Source organism: Hemiscyllium ocellatum, chromosome 25 (assembly GCF_020745735.1).
Source record: "Hemiscyllium ocellatum isolate sHemOce1 chromosome 25, sHemOce1.pat.X.cur, whole genome shotgun sequence".
In the NCBI taxonomy this organism is placed as follows: domain Eukaryota; kingdom Metazoa; phylum Chordata; class Chondrichthyes; order Orectolobiformes; family Hemiscylliidae; genus Hemiscyllium; species Hemiscyllium ocellatum.
The window spans coordinates 51490426-51507855 of record NC_083425.1 but is presented as its reverse complement, the minus strand read 5'-3'; the positions used below and the strand labels follow the sequence as shown (position 1 = coordinate 51507855).

General features: G+C 42.0%; 1 protein-coding gene across 3 annotated transcripts in view; it reads left to right on the top strand.

Annotated features, from left to right (window-relative positions):
• The window catches only part of spata20 (spermatogenesis associated 20), a 363387-nt gene extending 346222 nt beyond the window's left edge, over window positions 1-17165 (top strand). For all 3 annotated transcript variants that reach the window (XM_060844319.1, XM_060844321.1, XM_060844322.1), the window contains exon 16: window positions 15165-17165. In XM_060844319.1, the coding sequence (XP_060700302.1) occupies window positions 15165-15335 (171 nt within the window). In that variant the 3' untranslated portion in view covers window positions 15336-17165. The remainder of the gene's footprint in view (window positions 1-15164) is intronic.
• Window positions 17166-17430: the final 265 nt, after the last annotated feature.

Sequence of the window (17430 nt, the reverse complement as noted above, 5' to 3'; positions counted from 1 at the left end):
TACCTCCACTGCACACATGCCCTCATCCCTTCATCTACCTCTATGTCCCTCCTTTCCCCCTCATGTTCCCATGCTTGCTCATATTCCCAATTCCCGCTTATATCCCAAATGCCCCCTCCATGCTGCCTTCATCCCCCTCGTATTGCCATGTCTCTCCTCTTCCCCATGCCACCTACTTGCCATCTAATGCTCCTCACGTTCTCCCATTCATCCTTCATATCTCACTCATGCAGTATCCTGACTGAGTTCTTGTTCAAATATTTAATCATGAAAATAAAATTATGAAATAGATTCTAAAAGCCTAAATCCCTTTTAAGTTGTCAGGTTGTTGTAAAAGCAAGCACCTATTTCAGTTACGTCAAAAATTAATTTTTCTAAAAAAAACTCTTAAAGTTGTCACTCAGAATGTCTATACACCCTGTGCAGTGATATGTTCTTCTAGACATTTGAAACTCAGCTGAGCATTCATGATCTTCACAACCATAATAACAAACCTTTGGAAATGTTAAGAATGAAGTCCATTGAAATTGCAAACAAAAACTTGAGTTACATAAGATAAGTACTCCAGAAGTGGGTATCTGTATGTTAAGGGTTGGGAAGATAAACAGAGTTTAAATCTGATATTCCTAAAATCATTCCTCCCATGATGTGGAATAAGGCCGTTGGAACAAGGTATATTAGTTGTGTATGTATTCATCAGTCAAATCTAACAGCCCGCTCAGTTTCAGATTTCCTCCCTGTGTGATTTGCATCCATTGCCTCTCCCACTACTGACAAAAAGGGTGTCTTGCAGAAATAGAGAAAAACTTCTGCATCTGGGTCCCACACCCCTTTTATAAAGTTAAAAATCTCACAACACCAAGTTATAGTCCAACAGGTTTAATTTGAAGCACACTAGCTTTCGGAGCGACGCTCCTTCATCAGGTGATAAAGATCTTTTATAAAGATCTCCCGAGTCACCCAGTTCAGCAAAACTCCAGGCCAGTGTCGCTTATGCGGCTCAGTTTTTAAAAAAATATTATGCTCTTGAGAACCATGTTGACATATTTTAGTATGTTAAATGTTTATAAATATGGTGGTTGTTGAATTACTTCATAATTTTAAGGACCTCTATTAAATAGAGATTAATGACATTATTGCTTTACTTATCTTGGGTCTGTTTCGTTGCCTGCCTCCTCAAGGGAACTGAATATATAGACTTAGTTGTACTGATAAATTTCTGAAGCATGAGAGTTAATGACCGAATCATTGATGTTAATGTAGCTCTGTGTGCCCTTGGGCACAGTAATTCTTGCTCTTCCCAGTCAATTTCCCAGTGAGGTCATCAAAGTTCATTGCTAAAAGTATTTTTTTAATCTACAGAAAAATAAACCACGCAGTCAAACCATTTTACTCATTCAGCCTCTGTCAGGGTTGCCGAGGTTACCAGTTTGTGGATAACAGTACCTCTGGTCTTCGCGCATCAGAGATTGACCTGAACCAGAAAAGCATCCTTTTGAAGCTGATTTTCATCCATCCATGAGTCCAGATTTCACAAAAAGGGAAATCTGGCATTCTGTCATGCCTCTCATAACCTCAGGATGTTCCAAAACAAATTACAATCAGTGAAGGACATCAGTTAATTTATGCAGAATAAGCTCCCACAAGCAGCACTGTGACAATGATCAGATAGAATTTTCCTTTCCAGAAAGAGGTTGTTCAGCCCATTGTGTCTGCACTGGCTCCTGAAAGAGCTATTCCGTTCATTCCAATCACCAGCACTATCTCCATAGCCCTCTAAATTCATCACTTTTAAATACATACCCAGCCCATTTTGGAAACTTCCTGTAGAAGCCATCTCCACAACTCTCCCAGGTAGTGCATTCCAAATCCTAACAATTCTCTGAGTAAAGAAGTTTCTCCTCATCTCACTCCTTGCTCTCTTGCTGACAATCTTGAAATTGTGATTCCTAGATACCAATAGTAGAAGTAGAAAATCCTTCAAAATATGCCTGTCAAAATTATTCATAATTTTGAATACCTCAGCAAGGTCAACCCTTCTCTACTTAAGGAGAATAAACACAATTTCTCTAATCTTTCATTGTATCTGCGCTCCCTCATTCCTAATATCATTCTAGTAAATCTCCTTTAAAGATAACCTTTTGGGTGATCTGATTGGCAAATACATTTCATTTGCTCCCAAACTTAAGAATGTGATCTAAATGAACAAGAGAGATTGGGGACTGTGAAAGCATTAAAAAGGGCACATTTGGGAAGCAACAGGGTCAGGGAAGAAAGAACAGAGAAGGATTTAAAAACAAAAGCAGAAAGAATAATGAAGCAATAAAAGGGGAAGGAAGGAACCACAAAGTACTGAGACAAAGTGGTCACATTTATGATTTTTCTCTGGAGTGCCAAGTTATTTTTAAGCTCTTCAAATACTATTTTATGGTTCTGGCTGTTTTTCTGGGAAAGCCTTTACCTTTTAAGTTAAAGGGTCATGTGAAGAAAACAGTTTATTTGTTTTTTTCTAATGTTTATTCTAGCTAGAATTCCTGGGGCAATAGCAAATCTGTGACACCGTTACTTATCCTGGCACTGGGGAATGGCCTTACCATTGTTGCAGAAGTGAAAATGGCTAACAGCCTTGGCTCAGTCACAAACTAAAGCTAGGGCTGTTCCCTGTTCATTCAAAAGGAGGTTCAACTGCTTGGTTCAACTGGTGGAGTTTTGCACTTGGAATGTGTAAGAAGGAATCTCAAAGCATGTTACCAGGAGGAGGATACAGATATGGTAGTCATCAAGCATGGGGTGAGGAATGAAAAGGCTAAGGAAACAAAAAATGTAGCCAGCCAGGAGGTTTTAGAAAGCAGCTTAGGAGGCAACCAGATGGGATGTTCTTGTGTCTGCATCAAAGCAAAGTGGCATCTTTAAATTTATTGTATATGTGGACAGGAATGGGTGCAGCATTTAATGCCTGCCATTAAGTAGCCTGAGAAGGTTTTAGAAGACTGCCTTCTTGGAGCACTTTAGTCCAGGCAATAAAGGTGCCCTCTAATCAGAAGTTAGTCAGAAGTTTCAGTTTATTGAACTAGCATTGCTGAAGGAATGATGTATATTCCTCAGGGTGGTTTGTGGATTTGCAGACAATAGTATTCTCACAACTTTGCTGCATCTGACTGTTTTGGCACAGCTCCAATTCTTTGGAAAGTGATTTGAATTTTGACCGTCTGCTGGCACCTATCTCAAGGCCCTGTACTACTTGAGTGTGTCCACAACTAGGGAAAAACCTTCACAGCATCATTTCACACACCAATATTGCTTGAACCTCCGTCTATCTGTACCATCAATTTTGAATGAATATAACGTATTTAAATGCAGAGCAACATCCATTAAACAGCCCCAGGTCATGTTTCATGTGAAGCACAGACCATTTGGTCCCTGCCAGCATTTATGTTTCATACAAACCTACTTCTCTCAGACTTAATCTAACACATATTCTTCAATTTCTTTCTCTGTCTTGTGCTTTTCTAACTCACTCTTAAATGCACCTGTGCTACTTGCCTTTACTACTGAGTTGGCTACAAGGTCTATATTTTTTAATATATTTTTATTGAAAAATAGATTTATTAATATTACAGTCAATACAAAACAATACAATTCAAAAGAATACAAAGAATGCCAAAAATTGTAAAAAAACCCAAACCGCCCTCATGTGCAATTGTATAAATATGTATACTTAAAAAATACAACTACTTAGCTAAATAAATAATAGCTAACAACAAACTAATAAATAATAATAATACAGCTCAGCCAAGCAAAACACTAACTCTCGAATATCGAGAGCATACATTTTCACCTATTCATATGCTCACAGTTCCCCATCTCTGGATATTGGACTCGTACAGAACAATTGTTACAGCTATATAAAAGCCCTTATTAGTGAGGGAGATAAATTTGTGTCCATGGAGTCCAAAAAGGGCTGCCATGTCTTATAGAAATTCTCAGTTTTGGGTGGACCATACTGGTGAGAAAATCCAAGGGGATGTGCTCCATAACAATCTTCTGCCAACCCGACAGACCCAGGGCATTTTCGGATACCCAACCAAACAAGATGTTCTTTCTTGTGCAAAAAGTGAGAATGTTAAAAAGCATTTTCATATGCGCATCTACAGGGAATACACTGGGCAGGCCAAGGAGAAGAGAGATCAGGTCCTTCTCCACCCTTACACCCAAAATCCTCTCCATTACTCCTGCCACAGCAATCCAGTATGTTTGAAGCTGAACACAGGACCAGAGACAATGGGTAGCCCATAACAACGTTGCACTTGAGACATGTTGAAGATACCCCGGGTTTAAATTTTGATAAACAATCCAGAGCCAAGTGGACCCTGTGGAGAATCTTCCACAATAAAGCATAGGTCCTATTGCAAATTGATATTTTTCTTGAGTTTTCCCAAATATCTTCCCATGCCTCTGAGGAGACCTCAACATGTAGCTCTCTCTCCCACAGCCTGCAGAGTCGATCAAACTCATCCGATAGGGCATTCCCCCCAATTGATGATATCAAGTGCTGACAAAAAGTGTACTCTTAGCACTGAGCACTGTCCTCTCTATGTCAGATTTGTAGGGATCTGTCAAAAGTGTAGTCTTTTTTTGAATAAAATCCCTGACTTGAAAGAAACGGAAGAGTCCCTGTTAGATAGCTTGTAATTCCGTGCTAACTGATCAAAGGACATCATTGTGTTTCCCTCAAATAAATCGCCCATGCAAGACACCCTCGTGGTTGCCCAATGTTTGAATCCTGAATCCATCATCCCTGGTTGAAAACCTGGCATACCCACTATAGGTGTAAAAAAAAAGATGTTTTGCCAATATTGCCTTCCCTCTGCTGAATTTTCCTCCATGCTTTAACAGTATTGATAACTATTGGGTTATGGTAACATTCCCTACACTGTCCTCATTTTGTCCAAAAACACCAAGCTAGTAAGGGGGCACCCTGCCTGGGAGGCTTCAATATTTAACTATATTGAAAGCGGGTCCCTGCAAGCCCAATCTCACACATAAGATAAAAGCAACTCAGTTTTTAATGTCCAGGAAATCCACTCCCCCAATCTATGAGGCAATTTCAGTTTAATAAGGAGCCGCTTACAATGCCAAATAAAAGAGCTGAACCAGCTATTCAGTCTCCTGAACTTTGCTTATTGAAAATCAGGGGGAGCATCCGTATAGGGTGCAACAAATGGGGGAGAATGTTCATCTTAATAAGCACCATCCAACTTAACCATGAGACCAGAAGCGCCTCCCATCTTTGAAAGTCTTGCTTGATTTTGTCGAATAATTGAACAAAATTAGTTTTAAACAACCGATCAAGAACTGGAGTGATGATTATGCCAAATACATAAAACTCCCCTTTGACCACTTAAATGGGAAGACAAGGGTTATATTCTAACTTGTCTCTTGGGAAAAAAGGTTTATCTGAATTTCCTGTTGGACTTATTAGTGCTAATCTTAGTTTTATAACCTCAAGTTTTGGATTCACACACAAGTAGAAACAATTTCTCTATGTAGGGTGAAGGTTTGCTCGCTGAGCTGTAGGTTTGATATCCAGACGTTTCATTACCTGGCTAGGTACATGATCAGTGGCGACCTCCAAGTGAAGCGAAGCTGGTGTCTCCTGCTTTCTATTTATATGTTTGTCCTGGGGTTTGTGGTGATGTCATTTCCTGTTCGCTTTCTGAGGGGTTGATAGATGGTATCTAGATCTATGTGTTTGTTTATGGGATTGTGGTTGGAGTACCAGGCCAATAGGAATTCTCTGGCATGTCTTTGCTTAGCCTGTCCCAGGATGTTGTGTTGTCCCAGTCGAAATGGTGATTTTTTTTCTCCATGTGTAGGGCTACGAGGGAGAGAGGGTCGTGTCTTTTTGTGGCTAGCTGGTGTTCGTGTATCCTGGTGGCTAACTTTCTTCCTGTTTGTCCGATGTAGTGTTTGTGGCAGTCCTTGCATGGAATTTTGTAGATGACGTTGGTTTTGTCCATGGGATGTACTGGGTCTTTTAAGTTTGTTAGTTTTTGTTTGAGGTGTTGGTGGGTTTGTGTGCTACTAGAATTCTGAGGGGTCTTAGTAGTCTGGCTGTCACTAAGACTACGAAGACCCCTCGGAATCCTAGTAGCACACAAACCCACCAACACTCTCAAACAAAAACTAACAAACTTAAAAGACCCAGTACAACCCTTGGACAAAACCAACGTCATCTATACAATTCCATGCAAGGACTGCCACAAACACTACATAGGACAAACAGGAAGAAAGTTAGCCACCAGGATACACGAACACCAGCTAGCCACAAAAAGACACGACCCTCTCTCCCTCGTAGCCCTACACATGGAGAAAAAAACCCACCATTTTGACTGGGACAGGCAAAGCAAGGACATTGCAGAGAATTCCTAGAGGCCTGGCACTCCAACCACAACACCATAAACAAACACATAGATCTAGATACCATCTATCAACCCCTCAGAAAGCGAACAGGAAATGACATTACCACAAACCCCAGGAACCCCATCCAGGACAAACATATAAATAGAAAGCAGGAGACAACAGCTTCACTTCACTTGGAGGTCGCCACTGATGATGTTACCTAGCCAGGCAATGAAACGTCTGGATATCAAACCTACAGCTCAGTGAGCAAACCTACACCCTAAACCTCAACCTGAGCTACAAACCTTGCAAAAATTTCTCTATGTCTACCATCTCAAACCTTTCAGCTTTCTTTTCTAATAGGCCTTTCCTGCTAGGAATCTCCTCAGTCTCTGATGTCTTTCTGCTAATTCTGGATTTTAGCTTCTCAGTTGTCTCTTTATCATTTTAAAATATGGAGACCAGTCAGTGTATGGTTTACTGCAGTGGCTTGGCAAGGTTTGATACTAGTTTAGAAAACTTTGCTCTGCTTTTCAGTTCTATAATTTTAGAAGTTAACCCTATTACATGTTTGTTTAATAATCTTATTAACCTGGGTCACGACCTTAAGTGATTTGTAAATATGCATCTCTTGATCCTTTGGCTCATCTGGCCCAGTTAGACTATCACTACTTATGTCCTTTAGAAAAGGAAACCTCCATCCTTTCTAGGTCTGGCCTGTGATGCCAGTTGCACGCCAATGCATTGTCTCTTAGCTGCCCATGAAGTGTCTTAGCAGACTGCAATGTTATATCAAACCACTATACCTGTAGTGGTTAATGAGGAGGGGCCATCAGCACCACCACAAGACAATTTCAGATGGGCAATTAATGCCCATATCCCTAAAATGAATTTAACAATTGTTGGGATAACAGCTGGAATGCTGAAGTTGGGTGTGATGCTGTCTGCCATTGAGTTACTCACCATCTCAGCCTATACATGGTGGAGTCACAGGACTTGCTGTGTTTGTGGAATCGTTCGTCAGCAAATGGAAATGTTTTAATAGAAAGTAACAGAAACAGAGAATATGGTGAGAGAAGCAAAACCAAGATGCCCATAGCATGAGTCAGACGCAGAATAAAATATCCTCCATACTGTCCCTTCAAATAATGTTAGACCACATTTAGCACAAACAGACAGAGTAAACCTCTCTTGGCAAACTCCATTATGTGCATCAATCCTAACTGCTGTTGTCCAGTGTGGTATTCACTATTTCCTACACCACTCATTTGGTATTCTTTCTCAGAGGGTGAATTTGGTACTATTTATTGGACTGGGCTAGGTTCAGACTCGGGCTCCAGAGTTGAACGGCAACTGTCTATCCTGCTGCACTACAATGTCCTCTTGAGTTAGTTTATTTTTAACATTCAGCTTCCTTTTTTTCCACTTTGACTCCTTTCCTTTTTTGCACTCAAATCATTTTTGCAATCACTCTCCTATCCTTTCTGGGTCAATTCCTTTCTCTCTAGAATCCCCTGTTGGCATTACATAAGTTTGACATTTACCCAAACTGGTATCTATGGTAATAAGTCCTTTCCTTTTCCCAGAGAATCATTTTATGTCATAATCTTGTTACCCATAGTCTTTTAATAAATAAAAGCAGCATTTTCCCAATGTTCAAATCGAGCAGTCATTATTGGGAGCCTTTATCTCAAGAAACTGACCTTCTGAAACCAACTTTACTTCCTTCTATGAAATCTCTTGAGGCAATTACTGTGCATTTAATAGCAAGGCTGCACAAACAACTGCAACATCATACATCCTTTTCCCATGGCCTTTGATCCCTAAATCAGTAAGGAATTCTTGTTCTCTTACTGACTGACAGAAGAATATCTCACTACTTTCATCGGCGATGTTTGTTCCACTTTCAAGCAAGTTGAACCTTAGCTTTAACTCTAGCAAGTCTATCTTAGTTAAAAGCATTTTTTATGTAACTACCACATCTTAAAGATGGATTAACATTTTCCTGAGTTATAAATCTGTGACATTTGAAGATTCTTGATTCCACAGCAAATTCAGCAGAGATACGGCTGCACAGGATACTTTAAGACATGCCTGTGCAATATTAGGTTGGTATCAGCTGTGTTAATTCAGTCCTGATGCATTAGTTGTTAAAAACTGACCGACCTCTGAAGCAGCGTCTGAGCCGAAGTAAGTTCAAATATTGTGAGAGTCCCTAGCTGTCACAAAGAAGATGACCAACGGAGGAGCCCAACTTTACAATGCAAATAAAACGATACTACGTGAATTGTTCAGTTATGAGATGATTTTTCCCCTTCGTGGGACAATCTAGGATAGGAGGGCATGAGCACTGAATAAAGGGCTGAACATTTAAGACAGAATGAGCAGTAATTTGTTATCCAACAGAGTAGGGAATCTGTAGAATGCTGTACTGCAGAGGGCTTTAAGTATATGAGTCAGTGAATATATTCAAAGCTGAGAGACAGGATGACAGAGCAGACTTGATCGATGGCTGATCAGGAATCCAGTCAAAATGTTGTGATCCAAGAGCTGATGACATGGATATCTGGAGACAAGAACACACAGCAATGTGGGACACTAACACCATGACTATAACACATGGTGACATGGGACATTAATACACAGTGACTAGAACACTGTGACATGGGACACTGTAACACAGTAACTATCCCATTGTAACATGGGATGATAACATGTGACTATAACACATGGTGACAGGGAACACTTACACATGATGACTGGAACGCTTGGCAACATAGGACACTAATACAGTGACACAGGACATTGTAACATGTGCCTATGTCGCAAGGTACTGTGGGACACATGATGACAAGGGATACTCCAACACATGATTGTAACACCTTACAACATGGAACACTGACATGTTGTGATTGTAACTGTTGGCGATGTGGGACATTAACATGTAGTGATTGTAATAGTGATGTGGGACACTGACATGTGGCTATAACGTGTGGCAACATGGGACATTCACACGTGGTAACTATCATATGGTGACTATAATACGTGGCAGTCAGGGACTCTAACACATGGTGACCCAAGCCACTGTAATATAAGCGAACTTGGAATGCTGTAACCTGGTGATCTGCGATAATATAATATGTGGTGACTATAACAGGTCGTCGTGCAGGACAGTATAACTATTGTTTTTCTGGGGAATTCTAACCCCGAGGAGATAATGTAATTGTAGTTTCATCTCAATTTGATTTCTACTTCTGCTGTAGCCATTGCTGAAACGTTCAGACTCTCAGGATGATACCAAGACATGTCCAATATTGTTTTAACCAGAAAGAACAAAAAAAATGACAGCACTTGCATTTATGAAATACCTTTTACATAGCATACCATCTCAAGGCACTTAACAAAAGCAGTCACTCATTTGTTTTCACGTGGTCTTAGCGGAGCCATGGTATCATCTTCCTCCTTCTCTGGTTTTCTTCAAGTCTCCCTCTGTTAACATCTCAATGTTATCTATTCATTTAATTATTTTCTTTGTTTACGCACAGTTTCTTCTTCAGTTGTCATCTTCGCCTAACATTTAATACAGAACAATGTAAGAAGGTGTTAGGAGGACAGAGAGTTAGGGAGGGGATTCCAGAGATTAGGGGTCTTGGCAGCTGCAGCACAGACAGTAGATGTTGGAATAATGAAAATTGAAGATGCAGAAATGGCCTGAATTGGAGAGTGCTGATATCTTGCAGGATATTAGAAAAAAGCAATAAGAATAAGAAAACGGAGGGATTTGAGCATAAGAATGAGAATTTTATAACTGAGAATCACAAGGGCACAGAGATTTATTGATGAGATTTAGAGAGGAAAAGTGAAGGTTGAATAAATTTTTAACCAGCAGAGTTGTAATGTAAATGCTGCTCCACTACAGTTTGAACTTAAAGCAGAAAATTACAGTAGTCAGTTGCTTAAACATCATATTATCTGACAGTGACTTCATGAAGTTTAAAAAAAAGCAAAGGCATTGGGGAAAGGCTGCAGAGGTATTACTTAACTGAAACATTTCCTAAATGAGTAGAAGTCATATGGGATCCAGCAGTTGAATTTTCCCAGATCAGGCTGTCTACAGCTGTGTCTTGTGTGGCTGTGACAGGATTATATATTCTTCAGCATTCTTATAATAAACAAGTGCCTGCATTAACCTGTACAAATACAAATCAACAACAGTTTGAGACGAGCAGTCAGTGAAGCAGTTTGTTTAAGCCCAAGTGTATTCACTTCATTATCCCCACTGTAGAGAGAGTAGGCATTTCAGACAGGGATAAGAAAGCACATTCACTAAGATATGACCATTATCTATTTGTATTAATGTCAAAAATAAATATGAATTCCAAAGCTGCCAGTTAGAGCACCTTAAGAGCTCCATTTATGTTGGGCACAAACAGCTGTGTTTATCCACTGGTTCACACCTGGTTAAGGTACACCAAGTGTAAGAACAAACAATGCCCAATAAATAGCATCAACAAAAAACAGAAAGTGCTGGAAATACTCAGCAGGTCAGGAAGGATTTGTGGAAAGACACAGTAAAGTTAAATTCATTGACTGTTCATCAGAACTTTGTCAGGCAGCTTCCACGGTATTTTTGTTTTTTTTTAATAAGTAAATAGCAAGGCACTGAGGAATGCTGAACATGGTAAAAGAGCCTGATTGAGGCAGACATTCAGATGGAAAGTGCTGAAAATACTCAGCGGTTTAGGTGACAATTGTGAAGAGAAGTAAGGAGCTAATGTTTCATGCCACTGACCTTTCATCAGAACTGGGAGCATTTAGAAACATATTGGCTTTGAGCAAGAGGTGGATTGGACAAGGACCGAAGGACGACCTGTGAAGGGATGAGACAGGAGAGATAGAATGACAGAAAATTTGATCTTACAGAGGGTTGGAGATAGGGGAAAGAGATGGTGGTGTCGTAGTAATATCAGAGCTGAAAATGTGTTGCTGGAAAAGCGCAGCAGGTCAGGCAGCATCCAAGGAACAGGAGAATCGACATTTCGGGCATGAGCCCTTCTTCAGGAATGAGAAAGGTGTGCCAAGCAGGCTAAGATAAAAGGTAGGGAGGAGGGACTTAGGGGAGAGGCGTTGGAAATGTGATAGGCGGAAGGAGGTAAAGGTGAGGGTGATAGGCCGGAGTGGGGGTGAGGGCGGAGAGGTCAGGAAGAAGATTGCAGGTTAGGAAGGTGGTGCTGAGTTAGAGGGTTGGGACTGAGACAAGGTGGGGGGAGGGGAAATGAAGAAACTGGAGAAATCTGAGTTCATTCCTTGTGGTTGGAGGGTTCCTAGGCGGAAGATGAGGCGCTCTTCCTCCAGCCGTCGTGTTGCTATGGTCTAGCGATGGAGGAGTCCAAGGACCTGCATGTCCTTGGTGGAGTGGGAGGGGGAGTTGACATGTTGAGCCACGGGGTGGTTGGGTTGGTCGGTCCGGGTGTCCCAGAGGTGTTCTCTGAAACGTTCCGCAAGTAGGCGACCTGTCTCCCCAATATAGAGGAGGCCACATCGGGTGCAGCGGATGCAGTAAATGGTGTGTGTAGAGGTGCAGGTGAATTTGTGGCAGATATGGAAGGATCCCTTGGGGCCTTGGAGGGAAGCAAGGGGGGAGGTGTGGGCGCAAGCTTTGCATTTCTTGCGGTTGCAGGGGAAGGTGCCAGGAGTGGAGGTTGGGTTGGTGGGGGGTGTGGACGTGACGAGGGAGTCACAGAGGGAGTGGTCTTTTCGGACGCTGATCGGGAAGGGGATGGCAATATATCCCTGGTAGTGGGGTCCGTTTGGAGGTGGCGGAAATGACAACGGCTGATACGATGTATATGGAGGTTGGTGGGGTGGTAGGTGAGGACCAGTGGGGTTCTGTCCTGGTGGCGATTGGAGGGGCGGGGCTCAAGGGCGGAGGAGCGGGAAGTGGAGGAGATGTGGTGGAGAGCATCGTCGATCACATCTGGGGGGAAATTGTGGTCTTTCAAGAAGGAGGCCATCTGGGTTGTACGGTATTGGAACTGGTCCTCCTGGGAGCAGATGCGGCGGAGACGAAGGAATTGGGAATATGGGATGGCGTTTTTACAGGGGGCGGGATGGGAGGAGGTGTAGTCTGGGTAGCTGTGGGAGTCGGTCAGTTTATAGTAAATGTCTGTGTTGATTCGGTTGCCCGAGATAGAAATGGAGAGGTCTAGGAAGGGGAGGGAGGGGTCTGAGACGGTCCAGATAAATTTGAGGTCGGAGAGGAAGATGTTGGCAAAGTGGATGAACTGTTCAACCTCCTCGTGGGAGCACGAGGCAGCGCCGATACAGTCATCTATGTAGCGGAGGAAAAGGTGGGGGGTGGTGCCAGTGTAGTTGCGGAAGATGGACTGTTCTACATATCCTATGAAGAGGTAGGCATAGCTGGGGCCCATGTGGGTGCCCATGGCTACTGCTTTGGTTTGGAGGAAGTGGGAGGATTGGAAAGAGAAGTTGTTCAGAGTGAGGACCAGTTCAGTCAGTCAAAGGAGGGTGTCAGTGGACACGGTGGCACAGTGGTTAGCACTGCTGCCTCACAGCACCAGAGACCCAGGTTCAATTCCCGCCTCAGGCAACTCTCTGTGTGGAGTTTGCACATTCTCCCCGTGTCTGCGTGGGTTTCCTCCGGGTGCTCTGGTTTCCTCCCACAATCCAAAAATGTGCAGAGTTAGGTGAATTGGCCATGCTAAATTGCCTGTAGTGATAGGTGAAGGGTAAATGTAGGGGTATGGGTCTGAGTGGGTTGCTCTTCGGTGGGTCGGTGTGGACTTGTTGGGCTGAAGGGCCTGTTTCCACACTGTAAGTCTAATCTAATCTAATATTTATAGGAGGGTCAGCCAGGGAGAGGCTGAGTTTTATGGTGTGCTGCTCATTTAAAAAAAACTAACGAGAAAGTGTATGTTCTGATGTGCTATGACATACTTTTCAACAGATGGGACTTGAACCTAGGCCTCCTGGTTCAAAGGTAAGGAATTAGAAAATGTACGTTTAGACTTTGTCTAAAAATATTTAACTTCCAGTGAATAATATGTTCACTGTTTAATATCAGCTGTCAAAATTCATCCTGCTGTGAGGCATGTTGCTGCTGGCCCTTCCATATACCATCAGTAACTGGTAGAAAGCACTGTGCTTTTAAGCCTGGGCTCATATCAGTGCCTGTCAATGAGTCAGGGCAAAGGTACAAGGTGGGCAGTAGGTCTCTTTTAATCTTGAGTGCTTCTTGCTGTTATGAATGAGGGTGGAATTTCATTGCTGTTTGGGATTAATCTGTGGACTATTTCTGGTCTGCTGCTTCTGCACATTGTCCACCGCCTGCCATCTGTCAGGTTTGCTGCTCTGCTCAATTGGCCCAAAGTGGTTAGCTGATAATGAAAATATGGCACTTAAGTGGATAGAGATTGAAAATCATCAGTCCAAACAATTTGTCTGACTACTTGGCCTCCTGAACTGTTGGTGAAAGACAGGTGCTGTTTATAAAAATACTTTATGTACCATGATATAGACCTTGTCGTGGTTCTGTTCGCCGAGCTGGGAGTTGTTGTTGCAAACGTTTCGTCCCCTTTCTAGGTGACATCTTCAGTGCTTGGGAGCCTCCTGTGAAGATGTCACCTAGAAAGGGGACAAAACGTTTGCAACAAAAACTCCCAGCTCGGCGAACAGAACCACAACAACGAGCACCCGAGCTACAAATCTTCTCACAAACTTTGAATGATATAGACCTCTACCAAATTGTATATCAGTACTATATTCCATCGATATACCATACTGCTACTGTTGGAAATGATTAATATAAAAATAAAACCTTCAGGTCAGGTAAGGTTAGCAGTAAGAGAGACAGAGTTGATGTTTCCTTGGTACAGTGCAGCAGGCCAGATTGTGTAGGACAGGGAATTAAAATAGCAATTGGCTAGAAGCTGGGATTACTTTGTTGCAATGAACAGAGACGTCCCATAAGGTGATCATTATTTGGATTTTGTAGCTGAATCTATAGAGAAGACCACATCAGGAGTGGCAAATAAGGTATACCAAATTGAATCAAGTACAGGTAATGTGTACCTGGAATGTGTATTTGTGATGCAGTGCACTGGGAGGGGAGATGATGAAAGGACAGGTGTTGCATCTTTGCACTCTCTTTCTCTTGCCACGGTTGCCATACCTGCTGAATTTCTCTGGCACTTTCTGTTTTTATTTCAGATTTTCAGCATTCGCGTTATATTACTTTTATTCTGGTGTTGCATCTCGTGCATTTGCAAGAGAGGAGTCATAGAAAGGGGAGGAGGTGTTGAAAGAGTGTGCCAGGATGCTATCAGGGGTATATATTACAAACATACTATTCCCTGTCATTACCCAAACAGATATGTGAAACTAGTGGTTCTAGTATTGAAGTAATAGCCAAGACTTGTAACTGAAACACTCCAAGACAGTTTATGAAACTGAATTCTGTAAATCTGGTCATTTTCAGCTGGCAACCAGAGATACAGCAGGAAAGTTGTCAGGCCTTTCAAGGGGAGACCTGCGTACCAACTTGTCCCAGCATACGTGATTCCATACTCTTCATGGAAACATGATGGGCAAGATATTGTCATTGTTAGCCATGTTCCCAACAGCAAGAAAAACATGAAATCATCATTTTAGCTTGGAGTTAATCCTGGAATTCCATTGTGATGTCTCTGTAATACACTCTTTCCATTGTTAACCCTAACAAAGATTTCCTTTCTCTTCAACAGATATTACTTCTGGCGGATGGAAACTCCGAGAGCAGCTTGTATCAGATGTTGCCCTTCCTGTCAACGCTTGTATTGAAGAATGGTAAAGCCACAGCCTATGTTTGCCAGAACTACTCCTGCTCCCTGCCAGTTACCTCAGCCAGGGAGCTACAGACTTTACTTGTTAAATAATAATACGCAACAATGGGCAAATCATTTGCTATTAGTCTTTGCAAATTTTATGGAATTTAATTTTAAGTTTAAACTTCAAGAGTATTATTATATTTCTGGCCAAGTGGACAAGCTTCAAGATGGTCGTATGGGGTTGGTGATTGTATATGTTCAAAACTAATTTTTGCTCAATTATTATGATATTTAAGTGGTTATGACGGGTCACAGTTTTGCTTAGTATGACATTAGCAAGATGTTTGCAAACACTATCCTGTGCCCTGGTATTGAGGGAATTATGCACTGCCAGAGGTTTCATATTTTTGGATTAGACACAAAATCCTTGCTCCATCTACCCTTTTGGGTGTATATAAAAGATCCAGTTGCATTATTTTGAAGAAAAACCAGGGGATTTCTTCCTGGAATCCTGGCCAGTGTTTATCCCTCAGCCAGCACCAAAGGAAAAGCTTGTCAGTAGGTCATTGCAGTTTGTAGAGCTTGCTTTATATACAAATTGGCTGCTGCAGTCCATACCTGGTAACAATGACTACACTTCAGAAATACCTTGTTAGCTGTAAATGTTTGGGATGTTCTGAGGTTGTGAAAGACATTATGCAAATGCAAGTCTGTATTCCTTACCATCCCAGACAGTGCATTAATCTAATATACCTTTGGGGCTGTTTCCCGTGCCCCCACCCCCAGTCGCCATTCTCAGCTGGGCTTCACAATCCATCAGTGTACCATGGAAGCACATGCACCTGTGAAGTCAGTTTTAATCTTCCCAGCACTCCACTGATAAATACATCACCGTCTCCCTGGAGTGCCACTCTAAGGCTTAAGCACAGCTATCTAAATGGACACTCCAGCATGGTACATGGGAAATACAGCACTATCAGAGGGGTGGCCTTTCTGATGAGATATCTATCCTGTTAGGACACTGAGCTTATGACCACCCCAGCCCTTGGTTGGGACCGAAGCATTATCATAGAATCTGTAGAATCAGTAGCTTGACTTCTGAAGCAACAGGGAGAGCTGCAGAGTGGAGAGAGATACAAGCGGGACAGTCCTAGGGTGAGCATCAGGACTTGTGTGTGTTTTTTTCATTTTTGGCCAACCAGTTGTTTGCATTTTAAATAAATGATATCTGAAGCCTCTACACTGCCTCCATCACAGTATTCAGAAAGATTAGTAAGACAACTGCTGCCCATTCCCACAGTGTGCTCATATGTCCTATGACTTCTCCTTGGACCAGACTTGAACCCAAGCCTATCTGACCCATAGGTAGGAACGCTGCCACTGCCACAAGAATGCCTGTCCCAAACTTTTTTTTTATCCCTCAGTCAGCATGCTAATTCAGATTACTTGGTCCTTATTATAAAACTGCTTCAAAAGTACCTAACTGGCTGTGAAGTGTTTGCAGGAACCTGTGGTCCCTACATAAATGCGATTCTTTATTTTTGTAAAACCCACACACTGTGACACTGAGGATTTTGCCTGTGACATACTGGTGCATGATTTTCCTTCTGGTTGTTTTCTGTGTTTGATTTTTGACACTGGTTGTGGTCCTTAATGCAGAAAGTAAAATACTAATGATCTGAGATAACATGCAGAAAATGGGGCATTGTTCCCTACAATCAATTGACCGTGATTTTGCTGTGGATGTCGTTTGGATACAAAGTACAAGGACTTCATTAATGGAGAATGACCTAACTGCAGGCATAATAGAGCATATCTCTCATGATTTTTAAAGTGGTAACTAAATAGGATTGCTTATTATTGTATTGTCATGTTAAAATGTCTCTGCAAAGGACAATTGGTTAAAGATGAGCTGCAAATAAACATACAAAAGTTAAATCTGGAAATCTGAATTAAAACAAAGTCTGGAGAAACTCAGCAGGTCAGGTGGCAACTGTGGAGAGAAGAGAAGAGCAGAGAGCACCTTCATTTTGTGGTGCTTGTGGGGATGTCTTCATACTTTAACAATGCACCGCTCTCTGTGGGTTTGCTGGTCAGAACTTGCTCTGACTGAGCTTCCCAGCTTGCTTTTATCAGACTGGGTTCCTAATCCCTGACTCGGAATTGAAACCAAAATCAGAAAGGCACCCTAACTGGGAACATC